Source organism: Staurois parvus, unplaced genomic scaffold (assembly GCF_062004578.1).
Source record: "Staurois parvus isolate SC_StPar_1 unplaced genomic scaffold, SC_StPar_1.0 ptg000768l, whole genome shotgun sequence".
NCBI lineage: Eukaryota > Metazoa > Chordata > Amphibia > Anura > Ranidae > Staurois > Staurois parvus.
This window is the reverse complement of record NW_028318564.1, coordinates 256,266-278,710: the sequence shown is the minus strand read 5'-3', so window position 1 is coordinate 278,710 and position 22,445 is coordinate 256,266. Positions and strand designations below refer to the sequence as shown.

Below are 22,445 nucleotides of genomic sequence, written 5' to 3'. Positions count from 1 at the left end.
GCACACTGCGTCTGCGTACAGCCACACGCCGCCGCGGCTCCTGACACTGCTGCTTGAGTTATTCTGCTTCAGTTAAACTGCTGTGTTCAACTGAGTCTTAGCACTCCATCAAAGCAGCACTCACGCAAAAGCAGCACCCCATCTGTGACTGTGCCCCCCATCTGACTTTGCTCCCTAAGATCCTTTACATTCTTCAGGCTCTCCCCATTCGCTTGCCACCCTCCTTTTTCAAAAAGGTTCATGCTCTCTACCGAGGTTTCATTTGGTCACATTGGAAACCTCGTCTCCAGCTTTGGCTCTTACATCTTCCCATCTTACATCTTCCCAAGCGTCAGGGTGGGTTGGGTCTTCCGGACGTCCGTGCCTACTACAGAGTGGCCCACTTGAAGAGGTTAGTGGACTGGCATTGCCATAGAGAGGCAAAGCATTGGGTGGCGATGGAGTTGGAGGATTCCTGGGGCACCGCTAGAAGCTGGCCCTGGATCTCGTCACACGTGCCTTGGCGGACCATCCTACACTCGGTAGCACGTTGTTGGTGTCTCGGGAGATTTTTGGTAATTCTTCCCTTTCTCCGCTGCCTTCCCCTATGATCCCTGTTCTGGAGAATCCAGAATTCCAACCAAGATTGGACAACCCCCAATTGCAATGCTTGGCTGCCACCAGGCGCCTACATCTTTGTGATTTCCTGGATCCCGATGGCAATCTCGCCCCCTCTATCCTATCGACGGCCATGGACCCTCCATTAGACTTCTGGAACAATCTACAACTTCAACATTTTCTTTGACGATGTTCCCGTTCTCCGGCAATTTGTCACCGTCTGACAGAACTGTAAAATGTCTGTCATAAGCGAGTGCCTATACATCGTCTCTCCATTTTGTTTGCTGTAAAAAGACTTTAACCCTACCTTCCTATCGCACTGGGAAGCTGATTTTGGCATTCATTTCACGGACATACAGGAGAAGATTCTCCCCTTTCACAGAAATCATCCATTGCCTCTAAGGTTCAGGAAACTGGTTATAAAATCTTGACCAGGTGGTATAGGGTCCCTATGACCTTACATCGCATCTTTCCTTAAATTCCAGACCTATGCTGGAGATGCGGTGCTGACCGGGGTATGATTTTCCACATCTTCTGGGCCTGCCCTAAGATTAAAACATTCTGGCAGATCGTGACCAGCACCATTAAGGACTTGACAAATGTTGACATGGCACATGATCCAGCGGCATCACTGCAGACAACACCTTACAGATCGCCCAATTAAAATATATAAGGCCTCGATGATTCAACTGCTAAACGCGGTGAAAGCTTGCATTCCCCTGTGCTGGAGGTCTGTACACCCACCTACGAGGGCCCTATGGTTTTCCAAAGTCAATAAGCTAAGAGACATGGAGAACCTCACAGCCTCTTTATATGACCGTGGGGAAATTTTCCGAGACACCTGGAGGCAATATTTTGTCTATACTGACTGCTACCTTCAGCAATCTCCTGGGCTGGTCTCCGGGGCCCCACCTCGCCCGATTGGTGTGGTCCCCAGATGGTAGGGATGCTCTGCCTTATTATGCTATTCTCTACTCAACTAGTTTCTTCTCGACTTCATATTCGGTTTTCCTTGATTTTCTTGAGGATCTTTGTTTGAGATCTGTGTCCCTGCCTCCTTTTCCGCACCCTCTTCCCCCTCTCTCACCCTCCTCCCCTACTCCCTTTTTTTCCCATCCTACTTTCCTCTGCCCTTTCCGATATCCCATCTCTTATCCTACTTCGCTCCCTCCATCCATTCATAGGTTTGTCCATTGGTTTCCCATATAATCGGGCGCTATATACCGGAAGTGACTGATCAATGTGGTGCCTGAATCTCTGTCCCTTTCCACTCCTCTTTTGTCGGTACATGAGCAACCTTTGGTAACCCGGTTCTTTTACTGGCTTTTACAGGTGGTTGTATACACTAGACCTTTACTCAGGCACCCCGGGCCAAGATATTGTAGCTGCAGAACTGCCTTATTATACCATTGTTTGTACCTGTTTTTACCATAACCTCGATAGTTTACTTTTGTATCCTCTTATTTTGGTTCATCTACTGCCAAGTGTTCTTATCTTCTGTATACTTTGTACTGTGCAATCTCTGGCTTTTTGAACAAGGAACATATATAAATAAAGGAATTAAAAAAAGAAAGGGGATAAACTCGTTTAAAGATTAATAAAGCAATGGGCCCTAATGGTATTCATCCCAGCGTTCTAAGAGAACTTCGAGGTATAGTTGTTGGACCATTAACTGATCTTTTTAATCAATCTCTTCTAACAGGTGAAGTTCCCCATGACTGGTGGACAGCTAATATTGTGCCTATCCACAAGAAGGCCAGCAAGGTAGAAGCTGGCAATTACAGGCCAGTGAGTTTAGCATCAGATGTAGTAAGTTTAATGTAATCATTCCTGAAAAGAAGGATCATTGATCATGAAGTCTAGGTTCACACCTATGTGTTTTCCACTGCGTTTTGCAGAAAACCACAGCAATCCAATTAACATGATTTCTTATGGGACAGGTTCACATCTACATGTTTTTACCCGCTGCGTTTTTTAGAAAGGGTCAGTGACTTTTTTAAATGCAAAACTTTCAATGGAGATGCTGCAGAAAAGCATGCAGTGAGTTTTTTTTTATCTGTTTTGTGTTTTAATCTGCCCAGCAACAAGAAAAAAAAAACACATGGAAAATGCATGTGCAAAAACGCACAATACACTGCAGTAATGGATCAAACACAAACTGCATAGGTGTTAACCTAGCCTTAAAAAGACACAGCTTGCTGGATCCAAAGCAGCATAGCTTTACTGAGGGCAGATCATGGCAGACTAATCTGATTGGATTTTTTGACTATAATACCAATGTTTTGCTGCAGGGTGGTGCTATGGACATAGCATATCTTGATTTCAGCAAGGCATTCGATACAGTTCCACATAATAATACAAAATAATAATACAAAAGTTGTTCAAGCTAGGAGTTAGCCGTTGGGTGGTTCAGTGGATATGCAGCTGGCTAAAAGATAGGTACCAGAGTATGATTGTAAACGGGGTTCACTCGGAAAAGAGACCAGTCACTAGTGGTGTACCACAAGGCTCTATACAAGGCCCTGTTCTATTTAACCTATATGTAAGTGATATAACTATAGGTTTGTTGGGTAAAGTATGTATTTTTGCTGATGACACAAAGGCGTGCAATAGGGTTGATATCCCTGGGAGGTGTATGTAACATGGAACATGACTTGGCATTGCTGGAAGATTGGTAAAAAAAGTGGAAACTGCAGTTCAATGTTTCTAAATATGTAATGCACCTAGGGAAAAATAATCCCTTGAGAGAGTACAACATTGGGGTACATTGTTGGCCAGCACTACTGAGGAAAAGGATTTGGGGGTACTTATTTCAGATGATTGCAAAATGAGCAAACAGTGTGGCCAGGCAGTGGGGAAAGCAAAAAGAATTCTAGGATGCATCACTAGAGGGGTCACCAGCAGTAGGAAGGTGGCCCTGATTCCCCTATCTTTAGTTAGACCTCATTTAGAATACTGTGTCCAGTTCTGGAGACCTCACTTACAAAAATCACACCAATGATGCAGCATAGAGGAGCGTATATACAGTATTTGTAAAGAAGAAAAAACCTCAGCGCCCAGGACTCTCTTATTACACACACTATTCCCCGTGAGATGCTGCTGTACACAGGTGCAAAAACCAAAAAAACTTATATCAATAAATACCAGCGCAAACCCACATAATAAATTGCATCACCCAACCCATTAAATTGGTAATTAATAAATATTACAAACTTAAAAAACTGTGACACAAAAACACTTTTGTGTTATTGAAATAGTAATGAAAAAATAAATAAATGATTTTAGAATTAATAAGTCCAGTGACAAAAAATCCCAAAATAACAGTCCCGTGACAAAATTAATTATATTGTAATTTCATTGGATTCTTCCGTGCCTTTGATACCTTCACCATCCACCAGTGCAAAACCAACATTAACCGCACTCACCAGATAATGGTGAGTCAAACGCCTTTCAGGGATATTAAGGGCTCCTGGACCCCCTTTACTTTGTATAAGACCTCCAAATAATGCCTCCTCTCGGATATGGATACCTCTTCTGGTTACTCCTCTCACCGAATCCCCCAGGGAAAATCAGGAAGAAGAAAAAACCATAGTGTGATACCGTAGTGATTTCCAATCAAAAGAATTTCTCCAGACCACTCACATTTTAGCAGGATATAACCCGCATTTTATTGGAACAAAACGATCTTTCTTTAAAAACGATCTATTTTTCATATACAGCGACTTTTGTATAGAGACCCCAAAAAACTGGAGGAAAATAAAAATATCGTTATAAGGCCAGCAGACAAGGGTGGTGGCTTGGTGGTATTAAATAAGGCAGATTACTATACAGAATTAAGTAGATTGGTAGACGATGTTGAAACATATGAGTTGTTAAGGGGTAACCCTACCAATAAATATAAGAATCTGTTAATAAAACATATCAAAGAGGATGGTAAAAGAGGAATACTTAACAAAAAGGAGATTAAATATTTGGTACCATCTGCCCCAATAATACCAGTGATCTATCAATTACCAAAAATCCACAAAGATCTTAATAAACCCCCCGGGAGACCCATTATTAGTGGGATAGATTCTTTGTTTTGCAGACTGGGTGAATATGTGGATAAGTTTCTGCAGCCTCTAGTTTCTATGTTTCCAGCATATCTGAGGGATAGTGGTGATCTGATCAATCTGATTAGGGGAATTAGGGAAGAGGGGAGATGTGTGATGGCTAGTGTGGATGTAAACTCCCTGTATACTAATATAAGACATTCGGATGCACTAGGAGCAGTTAAGTGGGCTTTAGAGGCTAAAGCAGGTTTGAAATCACAGCAAACTGAATTTATACTTAATAGTTTAAATTTAGCTATGTCACATAATTACTTTTGGTACTCTGGAAAATATTATAGGCAAGCAAGGGGTGTGGCCATGGGGGCCAAATATGCACCATCAGTGGCGAATTTGTTCATGAGTAGATGGGAAAGTGAAGCCATTTTCAAGAGAAGAACTACAGAGTTGCTAGTTTATAGAAGATTTATTGATGATATTATTATAATTTGGGAAGGTACAAGAGAAACATTGGAGGAGTTTATCCAAGAGATGGGGAATAACTCTTTCAATATATCATTTACCAAAAATATTAGTGAAGAGGCAGTGGATTTTTTGGATCTGACAATTTATAAGAAAGATGATAGGTTTTGCACTAAGACATATTTCAAGGAAGTTGATAGGAATGGATACATTCCAAATTTTAGTTTTCATCATAGAAATTGGCTAAAATCCATCCCTAAGAGTCAACTTATTAGGATTAAACGTAATTGTGATGATGAAGGTGTTTTCTTGGAGCAATCTGAGTTGTTATTGCAAAGGTTTAGGGAAAAAGGCTATGGAGAAGAAATTCTGGCTGCTTCATTGGAACAGGTTAGAAAGATTAGTAGAGAAGAACTCTTAAAGAAAAAAGAAAATGAAAAGAAGTTAGGAGATTTGGCTTTCATTACAGGATATTCTAAGCATTAAAAATTGGTTGAAAACATCATTAAAAAATATTGGCGAATTCTAATAAGGGATGAAACTCTGAGGAAAGTGCTACCTATGAAACCGTTGTTTATTTATAGAAAACCACCAACTTTAAGAACGCGACTTGTGAAAAATGTTCCAGATGTACCTAGGAAAGTGGTTACATTTCTAGATAGGGCTGGTTTTTTCAAGTGTGGGAGATGTTTGGCCTGCAGATCCTTGAAAGGGGACAGTAAAAGGCATTATAAGGATTTTCAATCCTGTTTTAATGGTGCATCCCATAAGATCAAAAAGTTTATATCATGTGACAGTACGCATGTCACCTATTTGTTGGAGTGCTCTTGCAAACTCCAGTATATAGGGAGAACAACGAGAAAACTTGCCACCAGGTTGGGAGAACATATTAGAAACATAAAGAAGGGATTTAAACATCATAGTTTGTCATACCATTTTAGAAAATATCATAATAGAGATCCGGCATCGTTGAAATTTTGTGGGATAGATAGAGTAGAAGCCCCTTGGAGAGGGGGAAATATGGTAATAAATGTTTCTCAAAATGAAACGAAGTGGATATACCAGATGGGTACATTGTATCCTAATGGGTTGAATGCAGATATTGATATAAACTGTTTCTTGTCCAATTGGTAGAATATAGTTAATGTCCGAAGTGCGTTTTCATGATTAGGGGTTATTTGTATTTTTATATTATATATATTTCTGGATTTTACTTTCATTTTTCCTTTTTAATTTATTTTTATTTTTATTATTATTTTTATATATTTTATGTAGTTTTTTTATTTTTACTTTTATTTATATTTTTTATTTTTATTTTTTTATTTTTATTTTTTTCATTTTCATTTTCATTTATTTTTTATATTTTTTATTTCTATTTTAATTTAATTATTATTATTTATTTTTATTTTTATATTGATATTTTTATTTTAATAATTAATGTATCTTAATTCCCTGTCTCTACCCTTATGTTTAGGGGTAGAAGACATAAGGTTATGGATAAAAGTATGGTTTTTAATACAAATGTAATTGTCTTTGTTGTGAGGGGACCTCACATGGGTATACAGAGAGATGGCGGTGATGGATAGTTTTGTGTCCAGGGTAATTAGTGGGAGGGATCTCCCACTGCTTTATAAACGGCTTGGCAGAGGAAAAGAGCGTCTTGATAACGCCCTGTGGGTGGGGCAAAACGCGTTGACGCACTTCCGGTTGCCTGTTCCGGTGTCTGACGTCATTTCCGGTGAGTGGAACGCACGCCGAGCGGTGCGTTCCAAGGGGCCATCTTTGCATAGTGGATGAGTCTGCATCTGAGGTCTGTCATCCTGCTGTATACCAGGCTGTGGGGTCTCTATACAAAAGTCGCTGTATATGAAAAATAGATCGTTTTTAAAGAAAGATCGTTTTGTTCCAATAAAATGCGGGTTATATCCTGCTAAAATGTGAGTGGTCTGGAGAAATTCTTTTGATTGGAAATCACTACGGTATCACACTATGGTTTTTTCTTCTTCCTGATTTTCCCTGGGGGATTCGGTGAGAGGAGTAACCAGAAGAGGTATCCATATCCGAGAGGAGGCATTATTTGGAGGTCTTATACAAAGTAAAGGGGGTCCAGGAGCCCTTAATATCCCTGAAAGGCGTTTGACTCACCATTATCTGGTGAGTGCGGTTAATGTTGGTTTTGCACTGGTGGATGGTGAAGGTATCAAAGGCACGGAAGAATCCAATGAAATTACAATATAATTAATTTTGTCACGGGACTGTTATTTTGGGATTTTTTGTCACTGGACTTATTAATTCTAAAATCATTTATTTATTTTTTCATTACTATTTCAATAACACAAAAGTGTTTTTGTGTCACAGTTTTTTAAGTTTGTAATATTTATTAATTACCAATTTAATGGGTTGGGTGATGCAATTTATTATGTGGGTTTGCGCTGGTATTTATTGATATAAGTATATACAGTATGTTTATTTATTTTTTAATAACCTCAAAATTCTCCTCACACCACCTGTACAGATATATGTAGCCCCACAGAAGTGGGTTTTTATTCAAGAAATCTAATTTATGTGTACCTGTGCTGGGAGCGCGCTGAATCACATCCTAATAGGGAACCTGAAGTCCTGGTTGCTGACCACCTGAACACTGTGATAGCTTTTGATTGGCTAACACAGTGATCAGTCACTCTATAGCCTGCCCCTGTGTTTTGTTCTCCTTGCAATAGAAGAGGAAACAAAGATATTTATGTAAAAAAAACAAAAAAAAACTAAATATTAATTTTAAAAAAATAAAAGAAAAAATAGCTAGATTGGGGTTTGATCTATGTCAGTCCCAGGGTTAGGGTCAAAAGTCATGATCAGTGCCAAAGGTCAGGGTCAGTGTGTTTTAGTAGAAAAACAATGTATGGGCCCTTCTACAGGTACAAACAATAAAATACACATACAGTATATAATTACATAGTTACTGTGGCTGAAAAAAGACAAAAGTCCATCTAGTTAAAAAAAAAAAAAAAGTTATAATGATATACCCACAGTTGATCCAGATGAAAGCAAAAAAAAAAAAAAAAACAGCAAAGCATGATACAATTTGCTCCTGCAAGGTAAATAATTCCTTCCTGATCCCCCGAGAGGCAATTGGATATTCCCTGGACCAACTTAACCTATAAATGTTAGTATCCAGTTATATTATGAGTATCTAGGAAAGAATCCAGGCCTTTTTTAAAGCAATCCACTGAGCTGGCCAGAACTAACTCTTGAGGAAGTCTATTCCAGTGTTTCTCAACCTTTTATCAGTCAAGGCACCCTTTAAAATTATGGACAGCCCCGAGGCACCCTTTAAAAAAATGGACAGTCTTGAGGCACCCTATTCTAAAATGGTGTGCCTCAAGACTATCCATAATTTTAAAGAGGCACCCCATTCTAAAAAGTGAAAAAATATTCTAATAGTTTAATGTAACGCAGCAACATCTATACATGTAGGACACCCAACATTACTGGTGATTTATTCTTCCAAAGCAAATACACTTTTACACACTGGTACTGAGTAGTATTCCAGTGTTTCTCTTCTCCCTCTATTCTCCATCACTGAGCTAATGTGATCCCAGCACTGATGAAGAGGGGCAGGAGAGAGTCAAACTAGAATGTTGTGCAGGCAGATGACATCCTCCTTAACGGATGATGTCATTGGTTGTCAGGATGCTGGTGGCTAGAAGGTTGTAATGGTGCACAATGAAAACCTATGGCTTTGTGTAAATAAAAGGCAGACTTGTCCCACCCGCTGGCTTATATACAATTTTTGAGCAATTTTTAGACATTTTGCCAAGGCACCCTAGCAGAGAAAGGCTGGTCTATTCCACATTTTCACAGCTCTTATTGTGAAGAAACCTTTCTGTACTGGAGATTACATTTCTTTTCTTCCAGACGTAAAGAGTGCCCCTTGTCCTCTAAGATGACCTCAGGGTGAAAAACTACACAGAGTTCACTATATGAACCACTGATGTATTTATACATGTTGATCATATCCCCCCTTAATCCCCTCTTCTCAAGAGATAATACATTCAGTTCCTCTAATCTTTCCTCATAGCTGAGCTCCTGCATGTCTCTTATCAGTTTGGTTGCCCTTCACTGTACTTTCTTCAGTTCCCCAATTATCTCTTTGTGAAATGGTGCTCAAAACTGAACTGCATATTCCAGATGAGGTTTTACTAATGATTTGTACAGGGGTAAAATTACATATCTCTCTTGGGAGTCTATACCTCTTTTAATACAAGAGAGGATATTGCTCGCTTTAGAAACCTCAGCTTGGCATTGCATGCCATTATTAAGCTTGTGATCTACCAGAACTCCCAGATCCTTCTCCACCATTGCTTCCCCCAGTTTTACCCCCCCCTAGTATGGATGATGCAAACATATTCTTAACCCCCAAGTGCATAACCTTACATTTATCAACATTAAACCTCATTTGCCACATAGTTGCCCAACTGCACAGTGCATTCAAGTCGGCTTGTAAATTGAAGACATCCTCTAAGGACATTATTCCACTGCACAGCTTGGTGTCATCTGCAAAGACTGAAATGGTATATTTAATCCCAGACCCTATATGGTTTATAAATATATTAAAAAGTAAGGGTCCCAACACTGGACCTTGGGGTACACCACTAACAACCCTAGACCATTCAGAGTATGAATCATTAACCACTACTCTCTAAATACGATCTATTAGCCAGTTTTCTACCCATTTACATACAGATTTTTCCAAGCCTGTAGACTTTACCTTACACATTAGCCATGTGTGGGGAACTGTGTCAAACGCTTTTACAAAATCCAAGTATACCATGTCCACCGCCATCCCTCTGTCCAAGGTTTTGCTCACCTCATAAAAAGAAATCAGATTTGTTTGACAACTTCTGTCTTTCATGAATCCATGCTGTCTGTTGCCTAAAATATTGTTTTCCAGCAAGAACTCATCTATGTGGTCTTTTATTAAGCTCTCCAGTATCTTCCCAACTATAGATGTTAAACTAACAGGTCTATAATTACTTGGTAAAGATATTGAACCCTTTTAAATATAGGCACCATGCTGACCTTACGCCAATCCAGTGGTACTACGCCAGTCATTAAAGAGTCCCTAAAAATTAGAAACAATGGCTTTGAAATGACAGAGCTCAATTCTTTAAGGACCCGTGGGTGTATGCCATCCAGTCCAGGTGCTTTATTCACCTTTATTCTATATATTTCTGGATCATATTAGTTGTGAGCCAATGTGGATCATCTGGAGCTGTGTCAATACTATGCCCATTATGGACAAGAGCTCCCCCATGCTCCTTTTCATACACAGAGCTGAAGAAGGTATTTAATAAATTTGCCTTCTCTTTGTCCCCAGTCACCCACTGTAAAGGGCCTACATGCTTGGACCGGACCTTTTTACTATTAATATATTTGAAGAATTTTTGGGGGTTGGTCCTGCTATCTTTTGCAATTTGTCGTTCGTTTTACATTTTTGAGGCCTTGATTTTCTTTTTACATATTCTGTTATATTCTTTGTAATGTTTAAACGATGAAAGCATTCCTTCATTTTTATATTTAATAAAAGCTCTTTTCTTATTATCTATGGCTTTTTCAACTTTGGTCGTAAGGCCACATAGGTTTGATTTTTAGCCTTTTAAACATGTTGCCCATGGGAATATATTTTGCAGTGTGTTCACATACAGTCTTTTTGAAGAACTCCCATTTCTGTGTTGTGATCATCGATGCCAACATTCCCTCCCAGTCTAAGTCTTGGAGAGCAGTTCTCAGCCTTGGAAAATTAGCTCTCTTAAAATTCAGCGGTTTTATTTTTCTCATATGTGCTTGCTGTTTACAGCTAACAATAAACAAAATCATTTTATGGTCACGGTTACCCAGACGTTCTTTTATATGGACATAAGCTCTGCATGGTTTGTGATTACCAGGTTCAGCAGAGCATCATTCCTAGTTCGGGTCTCTATGAACTTTACCACAAAATTGTCCTGTAGTAGGTTTATAAATTTTTGCCCTTTAACTGTTCCTGCAGTGCCTTAACTCCAGCCAATTTCCGGGTAGTTAAAATACCCAATTATTATCACTGTCCCAGCCCTTGCAGATCTTTTGATCTGTGCAAGGAACTGAGTCTCCACCTCCTCATTATCACTGGGTGGCCTATAACAAGCTCCAAATATTACCTTTGTAGTATGCACCGCCAATGTGCAGTTCCACCCATAATGCCTTCAGCCTCATCACACTCTCCATCAACTAGGTCCTCTTTCACACTCGCTCTGAGATCACTTCTCACATAGAGACAGACACTACCACCTTTCCTTTTTCCCCTTTCTCTCCAAAAGAGAACATAGCCAGGAATGTGAAGAATGAAGCCAAGATGCAGCAATACCAATTAAATCATAGTTCTGTTCCTGCACCAAAGCTTCCAACTCACCTATTTTGCTTGGCAGACTTCTGGCATTGGTGAACAAACACTTTAATTCATTGACACCTTGTGCACTTGTATTTTGCATATTTTTTTATTTTCGAACAAATGGTAGGAATTCCAAAGGTTGTTTGTAACATAGGGAACCTTCTTATCACCAGCCATAGGCCTCCCCCCATTTTTCCCCATTCCACCCACTAATAAGGACTGACCCCTATCTGCTCTGTCTGCCCCATTATAATTTACGGTAATTCTCCCTTCCCCCTCGATGCTAGTTTAAATACCCCTCTAGCCATCCCATAAAGCTCTCCCCCAGCACAGCAGACCCCCTTCCATTTAGGTACAAACTATCTCTAGCATATAGGTTGCACCCCAATGAAATGTCAGCCCAGTGCTCTAGAAACCCAAATCCTTCCCTCATACACCAAGTCTTTAGCCATGCATTTAGTTCTCTAATCTCCCCCATATGTGGTATCTCTGTGATGAACAAGAGCAGGAGAATTTATTTTGGTTTGGGTAGGTTATGGTAATAGCAAGAAATATACAGCTAAATTAAACAAAACAATTTTACTATTTGGTGCCATTTTCCTTTGATAATAATAATAAAATCAGGAGATATCGATTACCATTTACCACCAAATCAAAGGTCAATTTGTCCGGATAAAAACCAAGGTATAATTCACCTGACTATACTAAGTAGTTGTAATGATATGTACAATTTTACAAACATGTATAAAGTTGCAAAACTGTGTTCAGGCTATTGGATTTGTTTTACCTTACATCATGAAGTGGTTTAATATAGCAGATCATTATACATAGCTCAGCTACTTTTAGCTTAATTTAAAAAAAAAAAAATTGGATATGTACATAAAAACGTCAACTGCCTTTCTCTCTGAATCTAATGATTTTTCTCAGATGTAGTTTTCATCAAGGATAACCTATACACTTTTTTATCAAGTGCACAATTCAGCTTAACCAGCATGTTACACCTCTCCAAGCTATTTTTCAGTGTGCCATGGTTAGAGGTCATGGATAAACCAAAAACACTTAAAAGGCTCCATGCACACTAACTTTGTTTTAAGCTCATAAAACACTGGAAAGAACGCTGGACAAAAAACGTTGCTAACAGCGTTTTTATTAACGTTTTAGTAGTGTTCAGAAGCAATGAGTGTTAGATCAGCATTTTTATAGTACATGTAGAGGGAAATAAAAGCTAGAAAAAAGCTGTAAGAAGCATTTTAGTAGCATTTAGTAGTGTTTAGGAGCATTTAGCATTTTTTCTGTTTGAAAAATGCTCCAAAAAACTATACAACAATTTGTTTTCTGCTTTTAGACACTGAAGCTCAAAAAATGCTAATAGCCTAAAATAGTGTGTATGGACACATAGGATAACACTATTTAGCTTCTAAGAGCAGCAAAAAATGTTAATAACAGCATCTAGGAGCTTAGAAAACACTAGTGTGCAAGGAGCCTAAATGATTACCCAGAGAAAGTAACAAAATCCCTTACTTATCTATGTTTTAAATGCAACAAGGGCCTGTATCTCACTAAACAGAAAAAGAAATCCCTGCCCCTCCCTCCATTGGTCAATAGATTTCTGTAGTCAAGGAAATTTAACCACATGGAAAACCTTACTGCTGCAATAAAATTACAAAGAAAAGAAGTTCCACTCCATATGGTGCCACAAACAACATACATATGAGAGAAATTAGCTACCCAATCACAAAGCAATTATAAAATTATAAAATGCTGCTCCACCTTTCATTTTACCCCTTTTAATGTACTCCCAACCATGAATATTCTCTGCCATTCGAAAGTTATTTGTAAGATTGTTCTATGCCAACCTCATCACTGACAGGTCTGTTTTGAGCTGTGTGTGGAATGACTAACTATAGCATTAAAAAAAAAAAAAAAAAAAAAAAAAAAAAAAACTTTAGTAATGCCCCCTTAAAACAATTACACAAAAAAACTTACATGTTCAGCTCCCCCAACCCCCTCCCAAAACACTGACCTAATTCCTATTTTAATCCAGTGCTGTGCCTGAGAGGAGCAGTGCTGCTCTCTTTCTCTCCTCAAAAGACAAAGAGGCAGCAGTGAAAACTATTGGTTCCTGCTGCGGTCAATCAAACCAAAAAAGCATTGGCTATACTTATCCTTTAAGAAAAAAAATAATTTACAACTGTTTTCATAAATCAGCAATTATAATCTGCATTTAAAACATTTATCAAAAAGTACCTGTTGACGACTGCTGAGATCCAGTTGCTTCCAAAACTGAAAGTCCAAGCAAAGGTCCCGCCAGTACTTACACACAAGTGATGCTGAAAGACAACGTTCATTCAGGGACAAGAGAGATAAAATCTGTGAAGAGAATACATCAGATCAGTGGTTTACACTGTAATGCTGAAAATGTTTCTAATTTTACAAACTGCACATGCACAATGGACTATTAAAGTAAGCCAGTTAAAATACGCTCATTACGTGTAAAAGATACAGTAAAATAGGACACAGCAGCATTAAGTATACCCTAATGAAAACCTCATTAAACCCATACAGTTTAATAAGTGTTTTCTCAGAAAACCACTAGTTAGCAGAGCAGCAAAGCAGCAAAACTATCACCATTAATACTCTTTTGGTGACCAAACAAATGTGTTTAGTGGGTCATAATCAAAAGTTAAAAAACAATATGTAATCTGCTTATGCTGTCCAGGTAACACATTGCAAATCAATTATCTTATGATTGTAAGTCTTCAGGTTTTTTTTTTTAATTAAACGTTATACTGTGCTTAGTAGTATGCAGTAGTATTGCACAGAGTAGTCTCTTACCTCCTCTTCTGGAATCCCTTGATGGCACTCTCCATTCCTGCAGTGGGCATGTCCTGAGCCAGGCTGTGAGTGTCCACTGACACACACAGCCTAGCTCTCAGTAAAGCCTGTGAATGCAGGAAGAGAGGAGAGCAGGGCTGCCGGCAGGGACAGCGCTGGATCAAGAGAGGTGAAGGGGATGGGAAGGCAAAGACATTGGAAGCGTTTTAACCACTTGCTTACCGGGCACTTATACCCCCTTCCTGCCCAGGCCAATCTTCAGCTTTCAGCGCTGTCACACTTTGAATGACAATCATGTGGTCATGCAACACTGTACCCATATAAAATTTTTAGCATTTTTTTCACACAAATAGAGCTTTCTTTTGGTGGTATTTAATCGCTGCTGGGTGTTTTATTTTATGCGCTATAAAACAAAAAAAGCAAAAAATTTGAATAAAAAAAAAGTTTTTCTTTGTTTCTATTATAAAATTTTGCAAAGAGGTAATTTTTATCCTTCACTGATGTACGTTGATGAAGCTGCACTGATAGGCGGCATTGATGAGGTGGCACGGATGATGCTACACTGATACACAACAATGACAGGCACTGATAGGCGGTACTGATGGGCAGCACTGATGGGTGGCACTGACTGGTGGCACTGACTGGCGCACTAATGGTTGGCACTGCTGGGAACTGGTGGGTGGCACTACTAGGCACTGATGGTCACAGGTGGGTGGCACTGCTGGGCAGCACTGGTGGATTGCACTGCTGGGCACTGATTCATCAGGTACTGATAATCAGTGCCCTGATGAACGGTGCCTTTCCATCCTCTGACAATTGCCGGTTATCGGCAGTACTGTCACAGCGTGAGGAAAGTGCAGCCGATAACTGGCAACTGCATTTACTGGTGATCTGCTGTGTCATTGGATCACTTGGTAAAAGGACGCTGTAACTGGCGTTTTACCACATCACATGATCAGCTGTGTCTGTAGGACACAGCGATCACCAAGATCGCCGGGTGCGTGCCCCCGGGGGCACACAGGAGGACGTCATATGACACCCTCCCAGGACTGGACAACCACGTGGTAGCTGCCAATCGGCTATAGCATGGTTGGCAAGTGGTTAATCTTAATGCAGAGAATGAATTAAGGTATAAACAACTTCTACCTTTAGACCAATTTAGTCAAGAGTTTTACTATTAAAATCCAGCCTTAAGCCATCCCTAGCCCATATTTATGCTTTCTTTTTAGGAATAGGGAGGCTAAACAATGCAAGAGATTAAATCACTTTTATAATGTATATGGCAAAGCGCAAAGTGAACATATTTGTTTTATTTTAAGACAGCTTTATTCCCCTTTCAGCGCTACATTGCGATGCATGCAGAAGGTAAAACAGGATTTGTGTAAATTACGTGAGAAAAATAGAGCCATACCTTGAATGTCAGCCTAGCAATAGATTAGACGATCAGGTGATCGTTTAATGACCTGTCACTAGACTGACATTCAGTGTGCAGCTCTGCTTTTCTCACTTATTTGTGATATTGAGTCTGAGGGGCTCGGTTTTGAGCATCAGTACCTGGCGGTGGTTTTGGAATCAGCAGGTGGATACTTTCACTGGCTCTGGGCAGTACATTTCTTTTACTATGGGATCTCATTGTGTAAATGGTTAATGTAAAACTTACTGCATTCAGACTTCTCATTTTCAGTTCAGATCTAAATTAAGCAGTATTGTATGCCAACTGTCCATGCGCACTTCTTCCTTTTGTTTTAGAGCACTTAGCTGTGTATAGGGATACTACTAGCCAAAACCGCTGCTCAGGAGCAACATATTTAAAAAAAAAAAAGAAAAAAAAAAAAAAAAAAAGAGTTTGCATAAACTGCTAGCACAACATTAAGATTGACCCTCATGAGGGGATGTTTGGATCTTGTCAGTGGAGATCCAGACTCTCCCCATGTAGCTGTTCAGCAACAGATCATTTGTACTTGTCTGTCTGAAATCAGCTACCATTAGATCACTATAATACTGACCAACTGATTCAAGGATAGGTTAAAAAACAGAATTTCAACAGCTATGCTCAATCCTCCATACTGGGAGGAAAAACTGTGATGTAACATACCTTTAAGCATAACACACAATATGGAAGCATTGTGCTTCTATTGATTTGCTACAGGTGCTCCTGTGGAACACTGTGTAGAAGATTGGAAAACCAGGAGCTAATCATTTATGATCTTGGGCTTGGAACTAGAGTTCTGGCTTCTCACGGACAGCCAGTGAATCCAGTGCTAGAGCTTGTGAGGGGCCACAGAACCTGCTGAGCCCAGATGGTGTTTTAAAACAGCACTGGGGTAAAGAGCCCCTGTCTGCACCATTTTATAATGCCACCTGGGACTCAACTTGTTAAAGCGGCAAAAGCAGCAAGAGTAGTAAATTAGCCCTTTAAAATGTCGCTTCACCTTTTCAGAAACAAATAAAAAAGGTGAACACCACACATATTCCCCACTGTCCGGTCTTGCCTCCCCATGGATGATGCATGGTCAGTGCTCCTGCAGCTGGTGTGGTGGTCCAAGTATTTAAAATACTTGAACAAACATCTTCTTACATCAAGAAAAAAAAAAAAGGTCTCTTTTTTTTATTCTTAGGGGAACTGTAAAAACTTTGCAGGATAACCTCCAAGGTACATAAGATCAGGTTTAAGAATAACCCCATCCAGTAAAATCATCACATAAGGACCTTTGCTAAACAAAGTTTGCATGACCTCAATCCTCCTAGACAAATTAACAGCTAGTAGGGAGACTATCTTAAGGGTAAGAAACCAAACAGCGAAGTCACCTATGGATTAAAAGAGTTCTATTTAGTGATGGCTTTTAGTACTAAAGCCAAATCCCTGGGAGCTGTGGTTTTGGCCACTCTAGACACGCAAGATTCCCTAGATATAGTACTATAAAGCTCATGACTAAGATCTTCTGCAAGTCTAATTTCCAAGAAGACTGGAAGTGCTGCAATCTGTACCATAAGGGTACGAGGTGGTAATCCCTTCTGAACAACCTCCTAAAGTAAATATAGAAGTGTGCGAATTTATAAAATTTTCCTGCTTAAAGGATAAGTTCATTTTTGGGCCAACAATAATACATTCACATTTTTTTGCAGGTAAAAAAAAAAATGTGCATTTATTATTTTCGGGTCCAGGAACCTGTAAAGCATTGTACCAGCGATCAGCAGATCCCTGGTGCCATGCACGTCTCCTGCAGATCTGTCAATAAATACATCCCATACGAGCAAACAGATATACTGACAGGAAGATTCAATGAATTACCACGGCGTTGGAGAGCACTAAGGCTGTAGGGACCTGTAGTTCATTCATAAAACACTCTGAATGAATGACACGGCCATGTGGGCAGATCCACGCACAGCCGTGCTCTTTTTAAAAAGTGACAACTTGTACAGGGAAGTTCTCCCCATACTTCTGTCACAGGGAGGGGGGCAGTGGTACTCATCTTACAGCTACATTGATCATTCATCCAGTTCAACCAATAGAAGGGGGGGGGGGGGGGAGAAAAAAAAAAAAAAAAAAAAATCACACAATCCTATACCCACAGTTGATACAGTGGAAAGCAAAAAAAAAAAACAAAAAACAAAACTTGATCCAATTTTGCTGCAGTGGGAATTCCTTCCTGATCCCCCGAGAGGCAAATCAGATATTCCCTGGATCAACTTTACCTATAAATATTAGTATGCAGTTATATTCTGTGTATCTAGGAAATAATCCAGGACTTTTTTAAAACAATCCAGTGAACTAGCCAGAACCACTACTTGAGAGATGAGGATTCAGGTTTAACATCAGACCCCCTGAGGTAAAATATATGGTGGGATAAGAATAAAAGTGAAGAAAAAATGCTGCGCTACATCAAAAAAAATACTCAATACCCGTGAATCAAAAAATGTGAAAAACAAAACATTAAATACGAAAACCAAAAATCACCCAAACCAAAACAAAGAATATTGAATCAACCAAAAAGTCATTATAAACTCAAGTCCAATCAAAATAGTGTTCTTATGTAAAGCCTCCTGTGGATTACAAAAATATGTGCAGCTGTCACAAATTCCAGTGAGAAAACATCCTCCACCATATATCTGCTCACCTCACGCAGTGTGACCTCTCATTGCACAATGTTATGGTCTAAATGCACTTTTGGTCCAATTTGGACTCAGAAGATCAGCTGGTTGAAATAGGGTCTCCAAAGTATGCTTCCTCCTAATAAATGTCTTAGTGTCATCCATATTCCTCATTAAAAAGAACTCAACATAGTGCTTTATCCTTTTAAACTTTTATTAAGCAATAAAACATAGGAAATGCACTCACGTTCTGGAGTGCATATCTGCACCACCTATGATGAACATCCAGCAATATATCGATTAAGCACAAGATGGCAGTATCATCAGAACAGCAGAGTCCTGTATAAACTCAGCAAACTGTCACCATATGGAATGAAATGCAAGGCAAAGCACGGGCCCTTCTCTGTAAATGCAATTGCCTGCAAAAATGCCATTCCTGGAGCAGTCTAACAAATACTACTACCGCTGTCCCGCTGAATGGAAACGTTCATCCGTATGCTCCTCCTTATTTGTATACACAGGTGAAACTCGAAAAAATTAGAATATCGTGCAAAAGTTCCTTTATTTTAGTAATACAACTTAAAAGGTGAAACTAATATATGAGATATACTCATTACATGCAAAGCAAGATAGTTCAAGCCATGATTTGTCATAATTGTGATGATTATGGCTTACAGCTCATGAAAACCCCAAATCCACAATCTCAGAAAATTAGAATATTGTGAAAAGGTGCAATATTCTAGGCTCAAAGTGTCCCACTCTAATCAGCTAATTAAGCCATAACACCTGCAAAGGGCTCCTGAGCCTTTAAATGGTCTCTCAGTCTGGTTCAATAGGACTCACAATCATGGGAAAGACTGCTGACCTGACAGTTGTGCAGAAAACCATCATTGACACCCTCCATAAGGAGGGAAAGCCTCAAAAGGTAATTGCAAAAGAAGTTGGATGTTCCCAAAGTGCTGTATCAAAGCACATTTATTAGAAAGTTATGTGGAAGAAAAAGGTGCACAAGCAGCAGGGATGACCGCAGCCTGGAGAGGATTGTCAGGAAAAGGCCATTCAAAAGTGTTGGGGACTTTCACAAGGAGTGGACTGAGGCTGGAGTCAGTGCATCAAGAGACACCACACAAAGACGGATCCTGGACATGGGCTTCAAATGTCGTATTCCTCTTGTCAAGCCACCCCTGAACAATAAACAACGTCAGAAGCGTCTTACCTGGGCTAAAGATAAACAGACCTGGTCTGTTGCTCAGTGGTCCAAAGTCCTCTTTTCTGATGAGAGCAACTTTTGCATCTCATTTGGAAACCAAGGACCCAGGGTATGGAGGAAGAATGGAGAGGCACACACTGCAAGATGCTTGAAGTCCAGTGTGATGTTTCCACAGTCTGCTGTCATCTGCTGGTGTGTGTCCATTGTGCTTCATTAAGTCCAGGGATAACGCAGCCATCTACCAGGAGATTTTGGAGCACTTCATGCTTCCTTCCACAGACAAGCTTTATGGGGTTGCTGACTTCACTTTCCAGCAGGACTTGGCACCTGCCCACACTGCCAAAAGCACCAAAACCTGGTTCAATGACCGTGGGATTACTGTGCTTGATTGGCCAGAAAACTCTCCTGACCTGAACTCCATAGAGAATCTATGGGGCATTGCCAAGAGAAAGATGAGGGACATGAGACCGAACAATGCAGAAGAGCTGAAGGCCGCTATTAAAGCAGAATGTCCCTCGCTGACTGATGTACATGTCCCTCGCTGACTGATGAACTTCTGGTGAGGAGTCCTGTGCCTTGCTGTACTTCTAGCAGTCCTGGACTTGTACTGTTGTACACATGCCCCTTGCTGTACTTCTGGCACTAAGTCCTGTTACATGTCTCTTGCTGTACTTCTGTTAGCGAGTCCTGCTGTATGCTCCTTGCTGTACTTCTGGCAGTGAGTCCTGTTACATCTCCCTTGCTGCACTTCTGGCAGTGAATCCTGTTACATTATAAAGGGATGGTAATAATTTTCCATTAGTCGAAAAAACTAAAATTAAGTATCGCTAATTAGTATCGACGAGTACATGAGGACAAGTATCGGTACTCGTACTTGGTCTTAAAAACGTTGTATCGGTGCATCCCTACCTGCTTGTTGATGTTTGCTATTGCCATAGCATACATCATGCAGTTGCATTGTCTGGGAAAAAAAAAACAGTTGAGAAAGTATTCCTTTGAGGCAAGCAATGCCCTCTCTCTTGCTAGATGTTCTCTGTAATTGAAGGACTGAAGGACTGTTATACTAACTCAAGATCCCAATTTCATAGTGCTTGCAGGCCATCTGAATGAACCCCAAATCTGCATATACTGGCATCCAAAGTTATCCAGCAAGGAAAAGACTGTGCCTAGGAATGACCTTTGCTCATATTTTTGGGCTTTCCCACAGAGACCCAGAGAATCCTCTCTGGGCAACAAAATTGTCACATTTAGTGAATTGTAATTCCAGCCCACCAACAGGAAACTGAAGCTTTCTGGAATGCCTGGAAATGCACACTCTGCCCATTTGAGAATCTCCTGCCACAATCTTCCTAAAATCACAAGGAGCTGCCATAAGACTGAACTGCAATCCTGTAAGCCTTTCTTGGTCTGGATAGCAAACCTTGGAAATGTTTGATGGGCTTGAGGAATAAGAATATGAAGGTATCCATGGAAAATCAAATTCCTTACAAAGTAAATGTTTTCCATTCATTACGTTTTAAAAAGATACTTTACTTCAGTTTCTTTCATATTAAAACCATTCTATATTTCCCTTTAATGACCAGCTCTTCTTCAGATGTCCAATACGGTCTTTCTGTGCTTTCACCTTCCTTTTGTGTTTAGGCAGACTGATAATGAAAAATGCTAGGATGGGGAGATCTGCACTTCCACATGATAACCCTCTTTTATGCAAAAGGGGTTGTCTGTCAACCTCTACCAATGCTCATAAAAAGAAGAGAAAGCTTTCCACCTACTCCTGACCTGGCATCACCTGTTCTATTTGGAAGGAATACTAGAAATGAACAGAATACCTCCTTTGCCTTTGATCTTGTCAAACAACCATCTCATTTTAGCAGGCTGATCTTTATGAGGATTCAATTGGAGTTTATTTTGTTGGCCACAAGAGGGTTTTAGTTATAGAAACTCCTTTGCTTAGGAGTAAATCTTTTCTATTTCTGAGAACATAATGCCACCACCTCCAGACCTGTACCAAACAGATGGTTTCCCACAAAGGAAACAATCCCTGATTTACCTCCAAAAATAAATGATGTGGTATTTCCCAAACCTTAAGACACATTTCCTTCTAGCAGAACAAAGGCCCTGGTTCTAGCTGTGGTGCTAACAGCTACCACTGCTGCATAAGCCATAAAGGCTACCGACTTAACTACCAAAAAGGTAACAAGTCCTGGATCTCCTCAGCTGGAGTGTCGGAGGGGAGAAGGAGGCCCAATCTCTCCACTCACTGATTCTGGTTTCTCCCCACAGAGGTGAAAGCCTTAGAGCTGAAGAATCTCAGGCGTTTCAGTCTTCAGGCTCATCTCATCTTTAATAACTCCAGAATCCTCAAAGAAAAGATCTCTTGAAAAATCTGTTTCTGATTAAAGACATTTAAAGAACAAGTTTTCTACTTTAGTGTCAAAGGAAAAGGTTGCTTATAAGACCTAGACAAACAGCTTTTTCTCTTTTTCCATTCACTGAGGACCTCATCTCTTTCTCAAGAGATTGATGAATAGGATAAGTACTACTATTACATTATTGTAAATCCCTATGTTTTTTATCCTGTGCCTACAGGACAAGCTGTGCATTCCCAATCTGCTCATTAGTATAAATGGCCTTCAAAAGCTCTATAGTTTACACTATAAAGATATCTAGCTGCATTAATTCCACTTACACCTTCCTTCTCTGAACCGGAATCCCCTCAGATAAAGGTAGAATAATTTTATCCTTTCTCAATATCTGAAACCACCTAAAAACTCAT

General features: G+C 39.8%; 1 protein-coding gene across 1 annotated transcript in view; it reads right to left on the bottom strand.

Annotated features, from left to right (window-relative positions):
- FBXL17 (F-box and leucine rich repeat protein 17) overlaps window positions 1–22,445 on the bottom strand; it is a 953,351-nt gene that overhangs the window by 926,666 nt on the left and 4,240 nt on the right. Inside the window, exon 2 of the mRNA XM_089654419.1 lies at window positions 13,780–13,902. Within this exon, the coding sequence (XP_089510545.1) occupies window positions 13,780–13,902 (123 nt within the window). The remainder of the gene's footprint in view (window positions 1–13,779; window positions 13,903–22,445) is intronic.